Source organism: Hypomesus transpacificus, chromosome 11, assembly GCF_021917145.1.
Source record: "Hypomesus transpacificus isolate Combined female chromosome 11, fHypTra1, whole genome shotgun sequence".
NCBI classification, from domain to species: Eukaryota; Metazoa; Chordata; class Actinopteri; order Osmeriformes; family Osmeridae; genus Hypomesus; species Hypomesus transpacificus.
In genome coordinates, this window is record NC_061070.1 from 9632489 (window position 1) to 9647454 (window position 14966).

At 52.6% G+C, this 14966-nt stretch overlaps 1 protein-coding gene across 1 annotated transcript in view; it reads left to right on the forward strand.

Annotated features, from left to right (window-relative positions):
- The window catches only part of ttc27 (tetratricopeptide repeat domain 27), a 64681-nt gene extending 50353 nt beyond the window's left edge, over nt 1-14328 (forward strand). The window contains exons 13-20 of the mRNA XM_047029534.1: nt 1287-1514; nt 2554-2652; nt 3195-3247; nt 5343-5508; nt 10742-10939; nt 11428-11539; nt 13530-13630; nt 13910-14328. Of these exons, the coding sequence (XP_046885490.1) occupies nt 1287-1514; nt 2554-2652; nt 3195-3247; nt 5343-5508; nt 10742-10939; nt 11428-11539; nt 13530-13630; nt 13910-14035 (1083 nt within the window). The 3' untranslated portion in view covers nt 14036-14328. The remainder of the gene's footprint in view (nt 1-1286; nt 1515-2553; nt 2653-3194; nt 3248-5342; nt 5509-10741; nt 10940-11427; nt 11540-13529; nt 13631-13909) is intronic.
- Nucleotides 14329-14966: the final 638 nt, after the last annotated feature.

The following is a 14966-nucleotide window of genomic DNA, read 5'->3' on the forward strand; positions in this document are numbered from 1 at the left end:
GCCTTGGATGGCGACCGTCCGCGGTGAGACTGTGGTCTGGAAAAAGCCTGGAAGAGCTGATTTGGATTTGATTGTGATCAGCAGCGCTCGTACCAGTGACGGGATCCCCAGAGGACTGTATATAGATGAGGAAACAAATGCAGAGGAAAGTATTTGAAAATACGACCGCAAATTGATGGCTAGCAGCCTCTTTCAGAAATTCTATTTTTTCTTTTTTCTTCCTAAACGGATTATTGGCAAGTACGGTTTGTAATATATGGTATGTATGAATTGGGGGTAAATGCAAATAAATGCAATATGAGAGAACGGGAATTACCATATCATTCACATGGCAGCCACAAAACCGTTTTGACTGGTTAAATGATTCGCAATTCAAATCTGTGCGAAAGAGACAGACCGTTGATAAGATCAGACTTAAGTCCAAAGCGGTTTCCAGCAGTATGCTAGATACGGGTGCTGAACCCATCCAGACACGGAAAACAATTTACATAATCGGAGAGACATCTGAGGAAAATCAACGTTTCACTTTCTTTGTTCACCGTTGCTGTTGTCTCCACATCTTAACCATGTCTCTAGATAGGTGCCTACTAAGATATAGTCCTGGATTCTAAGATTAGCATGATTGTGTCTTTCCTGGGCGGGGGGGGGGGGGGGGGGCTCTGTAGTTGGATGGTTCCAGGTGCTCTGCGGTGTGGGCGAGCAGGTTCTGTGGACTTGGCCTTGCCTCAGCCCTGGATAACGTGATCCAGCTAAGGAACGCAGCTAAAACCAAGAGCCCCTCTCGCCCCGGAAGCCCCCACCTAACGCCGCGGGTGGATTGGCACGCCGCAGCAACAACAAAAGAACTCGTCAAACCAAAAGGAATAGAAGAGGGATGAGAAACTTCATCGCTATTCTAGTCAGACGCCTGTGTTTTCACTCTCATTCCTAATCAAACCTCAGCCCTGTTGGAGATTCAGTGAATTTTGGGGCCAAGCTTGGGTTTGTACAGACGCATGATATCCGAGCTGTATCCTCCCCAGTTTCAACATGTTCATTGAGCCAGTGGAGAAGCGGCTCGCCGGAGGTCCGAGCCGAAATCAAAGCGAGTTGATTCTTAGGAAGGAATTGTACGTGTGCTTTTATTTTATGGATGCTATGAGCAACAATGCTGTGTTGGGGGCTGTCAGGGTATCCCATCAGTGGGGTTCACCTCCCTTCACCCGCCTCCCCTCAGTCCTATTCCAGCTCTCCGGTTTCCTCTCACTGTCCTCCACAACTCCCCTTCTCCCTCCCTCCCCCCTCAGGCGGAGGAGATCTTGCGGAGGGAGCTGGAGAAGAAGGAGACCCCCAGCCTGTACTGCCTGCTGGGGGACGTCCTGCGGGAGCACCCGCACTACGACCGGGCCTGGGAGCTGTCGGGCAGGAGGAGCGCCCGCGCCATGCGCTCCAAGGCCCTGCTCCACCTGCGCGCCAAGGAGTTCCAGCAGTGTGCCGAGTGCTTCGAGCAATCGCTCCGCATCAACCCCATGCAGGTACTTCTGGGGGACGTTTCCTCCTTTCGATCCTGGCTGAGGGTGAGGGGAAGGAACGGAACTGAAGGGTGAGGCTGGAGGGGGGATTGAAAGAGCAGCTGGGGAAGGAGTGGAGGTGGTGGGGTAGTAGAGCGAGGGAAGGGGACACGTGAAGGATATATGGAGGAGAGAAAGGGCCTCGTGTCAGTTTCACTTCAGGCTCCTGGCGGGGGAGACAGGATAATGATCCTGTAGTGTACAGGAAGGTTTCCTGTTTAACACCACTCTTTTGTCGTTTGTTCATATTTAATACGGGGGGGGGGGGTTAATTCTGCAATGGGATGTTTTACTTTGGCTCGTTTTGCCACATTGACCTTTTGTTAAATGGAGTTGTTGAAATACTGCTATGAAAACACTCTTCGAACCCGCTCTCTTAAGCAATCGTGCATTTTTGAGGTCTAATGACACACACACACACACACACATACCCTAGTTTATCCTAAGCTTTCTAGTGTTTTGGGTAAGAGCAGACATACGATGGTGCAGTCTAGGTGGGCCGAGGGAGAACGACAGCTTGAGAGAGATGGAATTCTAAAGGCCTGACACCTCCACCAATCGACATGGGGAGGGGGGGGGGGGGTGGCGGCTGTCAGTCCCACACCCAAGGGGGGTGGGGGGGGGCCGTCGTCCTGCCACTCTCCCCATCTGACAGGTGGGCTTCAGCCCAAAGTCAACACCTCTGAAAAGCACCACAGGAGGATTCCCCCCCCCCCCCACCTCCCCCCCTCCAACACACACACACCATCTCCCCTGTGTGGCAGTTGTCAGCGTGAAAGTGATGGATTCATAGCAGGAAATTGCCCAAACATACACCCCCCCCAAGTTGAGCTGGGTGTTATTTTATTCCGGTCAGGGCGTAAATTCATATTTAATGCCGGTTTAGATTCCCAGGTAAGGCAAACGGGGGACCCAGGTCGCCCATATTCTCCAACCAAATCGGCTTCTCCTGAATGAAACGATTCCGTTAATCTGATGTTTTTCCCAACTCCCGTGTCTGTAGCTCGGTGTGTGGTTCTCCCTGGGCTGTGCCCACTTTGCCCTGGAGGGCTACGAGGGAGCTGCCAAGGCCTTTAAGAGGTGTGTGGGACTGGAGCCAGATGTGAGTACCGCCCCACCGCTGTCCTCTCCCACGTGGGCTCACACACACACACACACACACGGGCATTATAGGAGGACGAGCCCAATCACACGAATGCTTTGGGGGACAATGCCATTTCACTCTCACTGCCTATACTCTCCTTGTTTCTATTATCTTTAGTGGTGCGCGCACACACACACTTTTCACACACACTTCACACACTTAAACTCAGGTACACTCCCTGCCTACAACCCAGGCTATAATACCAGCGGTCCCCAGCGGTCTTTCCAATTCAGCTTAATGATCCGTGAGATTTGTGTGTTTATCTGTTTCCCACCATTGCCTTCCGAGCCAATGTTCTCCACGAGCACCCAGCAGAAGAACATTTGGGCTGCGTGGGCGGGGCCATCTGCCGCGCCCGCCTCCTAAACAGCCCCCCCCCCCCCCCCCTCCCCCCCCGTGCTTGCATGTGTGTAAACGTATAAATTGTGTTTTCTCCGCCTCCCTCCTCCCTCTCATTCACTTGTTCTCCCCCCCCACTCTCCCCCCCCCCCCTCCTTTAGAACGCAGAGGCGTGGAACAACCTCTCCACAGCCTACATTCGCCTGCGCCAGAAGTGAGTGTGAACCTGGGCTGTGGGTGGGTGTGCTGTGGGTGGGTGTGCTGTGGGTGGGTGTGCTGTGGGTCGGTGTGCTGTGGGTGGGTGTGCTGTGGGTCGGTGTGCTGTGGGTGGGTGGGTGGGTGGGTGTGCTGTGGGTGGGTGTGCTGTGGGTGGGTGTGCTGTGCTGTGCTGTGGGTGGGTGGGTGGGTGGGTGTGCTGCTGATGGGTGGGCTGCTGTGACACGCGAGGATAAGCACCCCGTTATGATCGCGTGTAAATGTGGGGGCATTTGATTACTGTCAGCTGCCAAGACGGCTCTTTTTACCACCTACTTGTAAGTCATGAGAATAGGACCCGTGTTTAGAATACATGACTCGAGCATGACTAATTCAAGGATTTTGGATTAGTACAATAAGTACATGGTGCATTTCTGCCATGCTAAAATGGCAGCTAATAAAAACATTGAAGTTGTAAAATATTTCAGTCAGTATAATGGGAACCAAGAAGTTGGTCCCTGGAATGTGATTAGCATATTTCTTTAGATCCATGTCTCAGGTAGGGTTGAGGCTAAGTTCAGGGGAAATGATAGGAAGGAAGCAGCCAATGAGGTCACTAAGCAGTGCCTTGGAAGACTGACGCCTGAGACCTCAATGTTCTCTCCCTGCACCAGTCTCCCTGAGGTCCACAAGCCAGCCACCTTCCTCGAAACAGGCCGTGTCACACACTAGACAGAGCTATGTGTGTGTACGGACGCACGCACACACACACACACACTCCACCTTTCCTTTACTCTTCAATCGCCGCCCCTTCCACACGCGTGTGCGCACAAACACACACACACACGTATAAAGGACTCAGACACCAGAAGCCCTCTCAGCTTGACAGTATTGATTTTGAGCCAGGGGCAACCGACACTCTGTCAGCGAGAGTGGAGGAAGCCAGGCACTACGGAGGAGATGTTGTCTGAGGAAGGACATTACTACACTTATCAAACAACACATCGCCAGCGTGCACCGACAACACTGATAGCACTGAGTCTCTCACAAGTCAGGGAGGATACTGAACCCTTCTTTTCCCCACACATAAACTGGATCCCCTTGTCTGGCGGTGACTCCAAACAGCCAATGGGTAGTTACACACCGAGAGGTAAAATGACACCGTCATTATACCGCTTCAGGTAAAATCACACCGTCATTATGATTTCCCCGCTTGTGCCAAATACCTCGAACCTGACCCCAAAACAGTGTTGCGAACCAGCTTTGTCGGCCTTAAGTCAATTAGCACATTCCTGCCAAGGACACATAGACACTCTCTCTTATTTCACCTGAAAAGCCTCACGATTCCTGACAGAGGTGTCCTGATAGACCTGGAAGGGTGTCTTGGGGAAACACTTTCTCCCTCCCTCTCTCTCTGTCACTCTGTCTCTCTCTCTTTCTTTCTCTCACTCTCTCTCTCTCTCTCTCTCTCAGCCCTTGTTCAAATCAGCCCTGTGCTTTCAGGCCTGAAATTAAAAAGCGAGGAAGCTTCTATTAAAACCTGGTTAGCGCTGCTGATAATTCAGCCCAAACCCTCTTTTCCCTGAAGAGCCTGAAGGTGTGGTGTGTGTGTGTGTGTGTGTGTGTGTGTGTGTGTGTGTGTGTGTGTGTGTGTGTGTGTGTGTGTGTGTGTGTGTGTGTGTGTGTGTGTGTGTGTGTGTGTGTGTGTGTGTGTGTGTGCGCCTTTGCGTACCCCTGTGTGATGTGTGTGTCTTGAGGTGGATCAGAATGAGTGGGAGGATTCGGATTCTGTATGGTGTCTGGAGTCTCTGAATGGGGGGGGGGGGGGGGACACCATGGGCAGCTTTCGGTCTAACTTACCTTTGATCTCTACCTGGCAAGCTGTCATGATCACAGAGGTACATGCATATTACCTTAAATAATGTATCTACCCAAGTGTTTTAATGGCCCACAAGAAAATGAGAGGGTTTGGTCATTTGTAATAATACTCCTCACCAGGTATTTGATACCGTAAAGCTGATTTGAAGCATCGCCCCGTGAATTAGTTGTCTGGAATTAATCCCCTCTTTATATTTCTCTTTCTCTCTCTCTCTCTGCCTGGTTCTCTCTGACAGGAACAAGGCCTTCCGAACGCTGCAAGAGGCTCTCAAGTGTAACTACGAGCACTGGCAGATCTGGGAGAACTTCCTCCCCGTGTGCATCGACGTGGGCGAGTTCGCCGAGGGCATCAAGGCCTACCACCGCCTCATGGACCTCAGGGACAAATACAAAGACGTACAGGTAGCTGGGTCACGCCGGGGCGGCCTTCAACATGCACTGCTCTGCCGGTGCTTCAAGCTGCACGCAATGGAACACATGGACAGGCCCCTTTGATGGCGTCCCTCAAATCAGTATAGGAGAACCACACTTGGCAGACATCGAGTCGAGTGCCTCCCTTAAATTTCCCTTTGAGGGGCCAATGAACAAATGAACACCAAACTGAGATCTATAGTCTACTAAGATTATTGTAACAAGGAAGTTACTCAAACCTTCAATAACGCCCCGCTCACCCACACCTGTTAATCCGTTCAAACCAAGCTGAGGCCCCGCCTAGGTGACAGGGACAGGACACCGTCGCGCCCCCGTCTGCGTTTGACGGCGTGTCTTTTAATGCCAGCCGTGTGCGTTTCCTCTGCTCGCTCCCTCTGCCCGCTCCCTCTGCCCTGCCGCCACACCTGTCGTCACCAGGGGTGACGGGCTGTGGTTATCTCTTCCGGGGGAGCGTGTCGTTGGTGATTTGAACCCCGTACTTTGTGTCTCATGGCACAGAAGGGTGCTCAACATAACACGCACAGGGTACTCCCCTCCGCCTCCATTTCAGTACCAGTTCGTAACTCTAGGCCGAGAGAGAGAGAGACCTGGGGAAAGAGACCTGGGGAGTTGAGGGGAGGGAGCGTAAAGATGAGGGGCTGGGATAGAAGAAGGGATGCGGGGGGGGGGGGGGGGGGGGGGGGGGGGGGGTCGATCTCGAGAATCCTCTCCAGGGATTGAAAAATATGAGGGTAGTTCGATGCTTCCAGCTAGCTGTTGAAGAGGTCCAGGCAAACACTTGCTAGGGCCTCTCTTATCCTCAGGCTGGTCTGGGTCTGGGGTTGGGGGGGGGGGGGGGGGGCAGGGATCAGGGAGCTGGCTGGTTTCAATCTGCACAGCCTACTTGACTTCATCTGACGTTCCTCTCGACTCATCTCCGTGAGCCCTGCGCTGAACAAGGAAGTCAGCCTATTGCAATTGGAGTCTTAACATCAACAACCTTGTATATTCCCCACTTTAATTTCCCTGTTGTATTATAAACCGTGTTCTGTTTTCCTCCAAGGCTTATTAATCACTTTCAGATGATTTCTTTTTCAAAACAAACCTACAGGATGTTATTCGGCAAGCATGCTAAACAGAAACATTTGCAACATCCTCGAAATAAACAAGCAAAGAGACCATATTATTTCACCCCTCCAATTTCATTCCGAAAATATATGCAGTTCTTGTAGCTTTGGTTTAGAGCAATTAACTTTAAAGAGGAAATGTCTGTTTGGCCACCTGGATGTGAACAAAATAACAAACAAGGCACTTGTGAGTGACAGCAAGTGTGGCCCTTCTCTGGGATGTGTGTTCTGAAGGCTGTGGTGCTCCACTCTCGTACTGCTCTTACCTCCTCTCCGGTACAGTCTTGACACCAGACCGGGCTTTGGAATCACTTCATTTTCTTACTCACTTTCCAAAATGAGTTTGTTTTTGTTATTACATTCCCTCTCCGCCTACTCTCTCCCTCTCATCTTCCAGCTCTTTTTTTATTTTTTTTGCAGCCGTTTCGTTCTTTATTTTTTTTGTCTCTCCGAGTCTCAGCGGATTTATTTCTGTTTGGAGAGGTACCTGCACACCTCATCAATTAGGAGAAAAGAGACGTAAAAAAACCCACAAGTTTGAAAGGTCAGAGTAGCTTCCACTGCTGCCTAGTGAAAGATCTCAACGCTGTAATTGGGATTTTTAATTTGCATTCTTCACGACACGCGTTGCTCTTGTAAAAAGAAGAGGGGGGAAAAAGGACCTTTTCTCTTCTTGGCCTTTCCTTTTCTCTGTTGCGTCAGTGAGGAGGGGAGCCAGTCTCTTAGGTCCCAGGTCGTGTGGCCTTCAGAGCAGCGCACTCAAATGTTTCCGATTGGTTTTACGAGGGCTTAAAGCAGCAGTCTGCTATCGTAACTTCGTCTGCCACCGGTTCTATTTTAGTTAGCGTTATTGTGACGTCCCCTCGCTCTGAACGGTGCCACCTCCACACGCTAACACTTTTAACGTGGTTTCACCCAAACCGTGCACATTCAGAGCCGCGTGTATATTTGCCGTGGGTATTTTTAGGAACGCCTGACTCACTGTCTTTTGATTGTGGCTTGAACAGGAGGTGAAGCGATTAGCGCCCTACCTCCCGCCGCCGCTCCCAGATTCTTCCTTTGAGGGGCTTGTTTATCAGCCAACATCTCTGACGGTCCCTCCTGGCCTAGATCTTTCTGTTTATCTCTTCAGTCAAACGCGATTTCCAAGATCCCCACACCCCGCTCGCATGGTAAAATGAAGAGTCCCCATTGGTTCCGGTGGATTCCTATCCTTTGTAAGCTGTGAGAGGGGGACGGGGACGGGGGTCTCTGTGGAGATAGCTGAAGGGCCTGGGGACCTCTGTATCTGTATGGATGTGTCTACACATCTCAGAGGGACATGCTCCAAGAGGGTCAAGAGACTGTCATCTCAGCACTGCAGTTATGGACCGGACACTCACACGCAACCCTCTGCTCATACTGGATTTAGGAACAGACACACAGGCACACACTTCTTTAAAGTTGCATACAATCTCGCCACCCCGGGTTCTCTTTTGGTGGTTTTTCTTTTAAATTTGCCGTTCCAAAAGAAGACAAAACCGTCAACGGACGGAATGCCCCGCTTTTTCTCTTTCCCTCATCTGCTCTCGTTACTCCACACACATCCATCATTTCCTCTTCCCTCCTTCCCTTCTGTCTGTCTAGAGGAGCACAATACTCGCCCTCTTCATTTCACACTATAACCCGATACAGCAGGAATCTGCCGGAACAATCCATACGCTTTCCCCATCGAGGTGTCGCTTTTCTCGGCATTGACCCCCCCCCCCCAAAAAAGGATTTAATTTGTTACACATTTTCATCACCACGGACAGAGAGATCAGATGGATCAATGGCAGACTCCTTCCAAGCTCAAATTACCTTCAGGGTGGTATGGTGGCCCACTGATAGAAGAGAGCTGTCAATCAACATTGAAGCTCAGCATCCTCCCACACACACACACACACACTCACACACACACACTGTGACTTCCACCAGCTAGGGTGACAGCCGCCCAATAAGGCACATCAGCCCCTGCTCGAACCCGAATTGGAGAAGGAAACCCTGTTTATCAGACATGGCACCTCCTCTTCCTTGGTACCAGGATGTACAGTACACGCCAGCTGCTTACTGTAGAACTCTCATCACACACAGAGGAAGGGTTATGATTTGGAAGATATGATAAAGAGGGCCCGTTTGTAGACCACACACAGTGTGCGTACGTGCGGTGTTAGATACTGGGCTCTTTTAGCGGGAATGGAATTCAGCCCGAAAGAAGCTCGCCAAGAGCACGGATTTCAAACCCACATCCATAAGTGGCTGGCAGGGGGGGAGGGATCGCATCGGCGCCGTAATAGCGTCTCGTTTAAGAGTCCCCACCCAAACACCGAGAGGATTGATCTACTTGTCTGTGAGGACGTCTGTTTATCTTAGGCACACCCCCAAGAACGGCCTGCTCGTGTGTTACTGTGAGAAGCAGAGGCCGAGAGTTCCGATCTCCTGTAGAACTCGGCTGGGGGGGGGGTCCTCCACTTTTTCCTGAGGTCGATGGAGGGAGGGAAAAAAGTGAGCGACAGAGAGGTAGAGAGACTATCCCAGACTCCCTGAGGGGAGGGGGGGGAAGGTGTTATTTTAGAGGCTGTGACAGCAGGCTAAGACAGATGGGTGGAGTCACCCTCTACTTACTGTACCCTCTCTGAACCACAGGAGTCCACACACACTCTCCCACACACACACACACGGTCAGATTTTTCCCTAGGCCCATTTTCACTGGTTCCTCATCATAGACTACACACACCATAAACACACACACACACACACATTTGAGGCGTCACCAGACTTCTGCCCCCGCCTACCCTACACTCATCTGCCCTCTGCCTCCACCGAGAACCCGCATGGTGACTGCGGAGCGGCCAGCGTTGGGACCGGCGGCGCGGGCTTCATAAATAATGTTCCCCCGGACAGACGGGATGAGGCCCAGAACGCGCGGCAGCACTTCCTGGGTTTTAATGTTGCACGCGGAGCGACCTGGCGACGTGTCTCCCTCTGATATCATCCCACCGCGTTTCCCTCGCCGCGCCGCTTTATACAACGCATATGTCAAGTTGATTGTGGGCGCATGGGTTTGGCTCCGGCTTTCCATTTGAAACTCGGTTTTTAGTGCGGTGATGAATCCTCCTGTTAGTCCTTTGGGAGACAATTTAATTCATACATGTAAACAAAGGGGGCTGGTTGGAATCCTGTTTTGCTGTTGATTTGCCCTGCCGGCTATTTATCCAAACTGTTTTAATTGTGCCTGCTCACGACTGTGCATATATCACTGTCTTTTCCAGTAGCGAACAAGCCCAACAATTTCTGGCAGTTTCGATATTCAACTCCCGCTGCCAAAAGTATGCCATCGGACCGGGGCAAATGCCACACACTCGGGAGAGGGGGGAGGGGGAGGAGGTGAAGCTGAAACCGACCATCTGTGTGAAATGGTAACCGGGCGATGATGGCGCTCACAAAAGTGGAAGCGGTCCCAATGTTGACGCCGACAGGCCGATTGAAATTGATGCCACCCAGACATATGTTGGGAGGGAGGGAGGATGCGTGGTGTAAGCCAGTGTGGTCACTAGTCAACCACTTATTAACGAGCCCCTCCTCCAGTGTCCTCCATCGTCCCCAACCCCCCCCTCACACACGCACACACAAACTCTTTTAATAGAACCATATGGAGCCACTCTTTAATTCACAGCATGGGGGTGCATGGGGCAGGCTGAGTGAAACCCTGTGCACAGGCTTTGACTCAAGCCCAGCTCTAGGCCTCAGGATCTGCATTTCAATGTACTCGATGACAGGAAACACACTGTGATTCAAGCGTATCGTATTTGGGTTGAACTGGAACAACCATGGGCATTTTAGCCGCACAAACCACACCACTTCACCCCACGCCACAGGGAGTCAGGTGGCTGAGCGGTTAGGGAATTGGGCTAGTAATCTGAAGGTTGCCAGTTCGATTCCCGGCCATGCCAAATGACGTTGTGTCCTTGGGCAAGGCACTTCACCCTACTTGCCTTGGGGGAATGTCCCTGTACTTACTGTAAGTCGGTCTGGATAAGAGCGTCTGCTAAATGTAAATGTACCCCGTCTGTGTGCAGATCCTGGAGATCCTGGTGCGGGCGGTGGTGGAGGACCTCCGAGACAGCCATGGGGAGACGAGTTCTTCCCTGCGCTCCAAAGTCCAGGAGCTCCTGGGCCGCGCCACTGCCCGCCACCCCACCGACGGCCAGATGTGGCTGCAGTACGCCAAGATCTACGGCGACGGGCACAGCGCCGACGCAGACGACAACGACAAGGTCAGTCGGTCTTCCAGCCTCGCGCCCAGTCGCTCACCCAACCAAACCCCACGAGGGCCGCCCCGACATCTCTCTTAACGACCCCTTATCTTATCCTCCATCCCGCTCCCGCCACGTCCCCCGTGTTCTCTGACAACACGGATCAGATGAAATGTGCCGCGCGCACACCGTTAATGAACTCGGCACCAGTTAATAAGCTATTTCTAGGCTCATTTATAACTGATAAGGCGATATCAACGCCAGATTAATTTGCGCGCTGTGGCACGTCGCCTGCGTCGTGATGGATGGTGTCCCGTGTGTAAATGTCACACGCAGCCGAGTGTTGATGAAGCTGTTCCTTAATCACGACAGGAGCCTCTTTCTTGACCTTGTGTTCTTTGGCCCTGGAGTGGCATCTATCATAGCCCCACCCCCCCCCCACCTCCCATCCCTGCTCCCCACCGCCCTCCCCTCCCTCACGTGTGTGTGTGTGTCTCTATGTGAACCAGGCGTTGCAGTTCCTCTCCAAGGCCCACCGGTGTGAGATGCAAGCCAGCGGCTGGGAAAAGGACACGGGGACCTTCAAGGAGGTGATCAGGAGGGCCATAGACATGGGCACCGGTGAGGATCCACCCTCCACACACAACCCCCCCCCCCTCCGCTCACACAAACCCACTCACTCGCACGCTACCTCCCCGGCCCTCCCTCCGCGAGAACGGTCGGTGGGACGAACCACGCGGCCGCCCCGGCGCCACACGTGAGCGCGGCGTGCGCACAGAGCACGCGCGGAGCAGACGCTCCATCAGGCTTCATGTCACGTCTCCCCCAGGGCCTTTGCGTCGGCCGCCGGGTGACAGTGGGAAGGAGGAGGAGGAGGAGGAGGAGGAGGGATGATGGATGGCAGACACCTGAACAAGGAAAAAGAAGACAAACAAGCCGCTTACCCTACTGCCCTCCGCCAAAGCTACCCCCCCCCCCCCCCCTCGCCCCATCTAAACAATTAAGCCCCCGCAGCAGTGCCTGGGGTGGTTTGGGGGGGGGGGGGGGGGGGCTGGGGGGTGGGACAGAAGGCAGATGCCGGAGAGTGTCCTATAGAGCCCCTGCAGTAAAGTTGTTAATCTCCTGGATCCCCAGGATTTTCATTACGGCTGGACACTGTGTTGAATTAAACATCAGGGGCGGACAGAGACAGGACGAGGGAGGGGGAGGGGGGAGACAACATGGAAGGAATAGCAATGTGGACGAAGCTGTTCTCCCTCGGCTACCGACGCTCATCTTCACTCAGGTCACACAATCCGTCCCCCTTCGCACCCCTGATCTCTCAGACACCGCAGTTAGAATCTACTACACCTTCTCCCACCCACCACCCTGTGTCCTTCACCAAGGCACCGGAGAGTTATATTAAGGATTTATAAAGAGGGGGGCGGGGCTTGGCTAATGTATCGGAACCCCACCCCCACCTCCCCGGTCCCATCACTCAGCCTTATAATCCCTCTGACGGACCCGAGCCCCAGCAGCCACCGAGCCAGGAAGAGATGGAATGATGGAGGAGGAGGGTGGGGGGGGGGGGGGGGGAGAAAGGAGAGAGAGAGAGAGCACCACTACCATAAATCAGTGTTTTGACCTTTTCTGGTGGTGAAGAGGCATCCAGGGGGAGGGCCTTCCCGAGGCAGGGCCTTCGGACGTTTTGTTTTTCTTTCCTCGTGTGCGAAAGGAAGATAAAAGCTGGAGGATAAACGGCAGCACCAAAGGAACCCGGCGTGGCTGGGAAATAGCCCTATCAATATCCCCACACCTCCACAGGCCAGAAACACAGCTGGGCTTGAAGCAGGTCCTTGAAGCAGAGAAGCTGCTATCTAGGAACGGGATGGCCCTGTGGAGCTACTGAAGGATACGGCTGAAGAGACCTAGTGTAGAATACATATCAAGGTGCAACTGGCAAGCTGCGCCTCAAAATAATAATGGATTGGATACTACAGTGGTCTAATAGCATATTCCTAGTGTCTAATCAACCTGAATAGAGAGCTGCTTAAGGGGCCGCCTGAAAGTGAAGTGGCGCTTTTACGGAAGACATTTTGATCGTGTTGTCAGGGACGGTGATCATGGGAGTGATTAAACGACTATTGAGGAAAGGTTGCGCTCCAATTAATAATTTTCGAGCCCCTCTGTCCAGTCCACACACAAACACACACACACTGAGAAATTACAGTGCCAGAAGGCACACCGCCTCTAGTGCTCATTAACTCCTTCCAGGAGAAATGACTCTCTCTCTCTCTCTCCCTCCCCCCTCTCCCCACCCCTGTCTGTGGGTTTATTCTCTCACTGTGTCCATGCTGGATGTGTTAGTCATGCACATGCCCAGGGGTTTACAGGGTCCCCAGGATGGGCCCCTGAAGACCCCCCCAACCTCTTAAACCCTTACCCTGACCCTAAGCCAATCATCATCCTTCCCTTTGAAGCACATGATTCAGGCTTCTCCTGACCGCAGCACGAACACTCTCCAGCCCCCTAGTCCCCCCACCCCACCCTCCCGTGTGTGGTCCAGCAGTCCTCTGGGTCGCGCGTGATCACCGGAAGCGCTGACGAGTCCTCTCTGCCTCTCCCTCCCCAGTCTGCGTCAGCTGCAGTACGACGAAGAGCCGTCCCCAGGAGGCCCTGCCGATGCTGTCGTCTGCTCGCCTCAGCCTGAGGAGTCTAGCCACCAAAGCCAAGGTACTGTGCCTGCTCCCCCCAGCTCAGCTCACCTCACAGTCCAGCAGCAGCAGCAGCAGCACCCACCGACATCAGCCCTCGACGGCGGCAGGGCGCCTGCCCTTTTACTGGGATAGAACTGTCCGTTAGACGGGCACACTTGGGGCTGGTATCCTAGAAACGAATGAAGTCGGCAGTGGGAGAGCCTCCTGCCTTCATATGATTTAATTGTTTGTGAATGTTAACTTTTTCAGTGTTTTTCTTTTTTGTCTTTTTTTTTTTCTCTCTCAATCTCCACAGCAACTTCACACTGACGTCACTACAGGAGATCTCCATGACGACCTGAAGGGCGACGTTGAAGAACTGGAGAAGCTCATCGCTGAGCTGCAGGACCTTGGCGGACAACTGCGTGGGCAATCGGCATGATTATTCCCCTACACACCCCTTTTTTTAAACTCTAGCCAGCCTATCATTAAATGGACAGTCCTCTCCTCACTCTGTTAAAAATCATGATGATAATAATAATAACAATACAGTCAATATCTCTTAAGAGCCACACATCTCCAGTTGAACAAACCTAAAAAAAGAACCTTCCGGAATTGCCTCGAAATTGCTCATGCCTTTTCTATAAAGTTGCCTTACTTGCCCGCCCCTCCGCCCGCCCGCCCGCTCGCTCTGAGAGCTGAGAGCCCAGCGAGGTGGGGAAGCTCGGTGGGCCGGGCCAGGAGAGATGAGGAGGTGTCGGGAGGGAGGACGGAGGAGCAGCCAGCACCGTGTGGACGTTCATCACCTCAGAGCCAGCGGGCCGTGAAAGTGTCATCCCGCCTAACTCCCCCACATCCACACTCTCGCTCTGCTCAAACGCCAACTGTTGTGTAGGCCGACACACACACACACACTCCTACAGGCTCCCTTTTACACAGGTGCACATTTGAAGTACACACACGGACACACACTAGCTCCTCATCAACATGCCCTGGGGCGACGGGGGGAAACTATTTCAAGAATCTTCAGCACAGATGGGTTTTTCCTCCCGACGGAAAATGACCTTGACATTGCTTTTTGTTTTATCTCCGTTGTCTTTTTTTTATAGCTATCATAGAAGATGATGTTTGCCTTTGCCTGTACTGTTTTGTCAGTAGAATGAGGAGTGGAGAATGGGGCCTCGTGGCTCGGCCACGCTTTGAAGGGTGGGCCTCTCAGAGCTGACAGAGAAATGGGACTTTTGTAAGACCTGATAGGGAAGGCTGCTCGCCACTGTTCAGGTTATAACAGTTGTCAAACTAAAGATGTGGCAAAAAAAAAAAAAAGCTTTATTCTTCCAAAGCTTCCACAGTGTGGACAAGACATAATATTC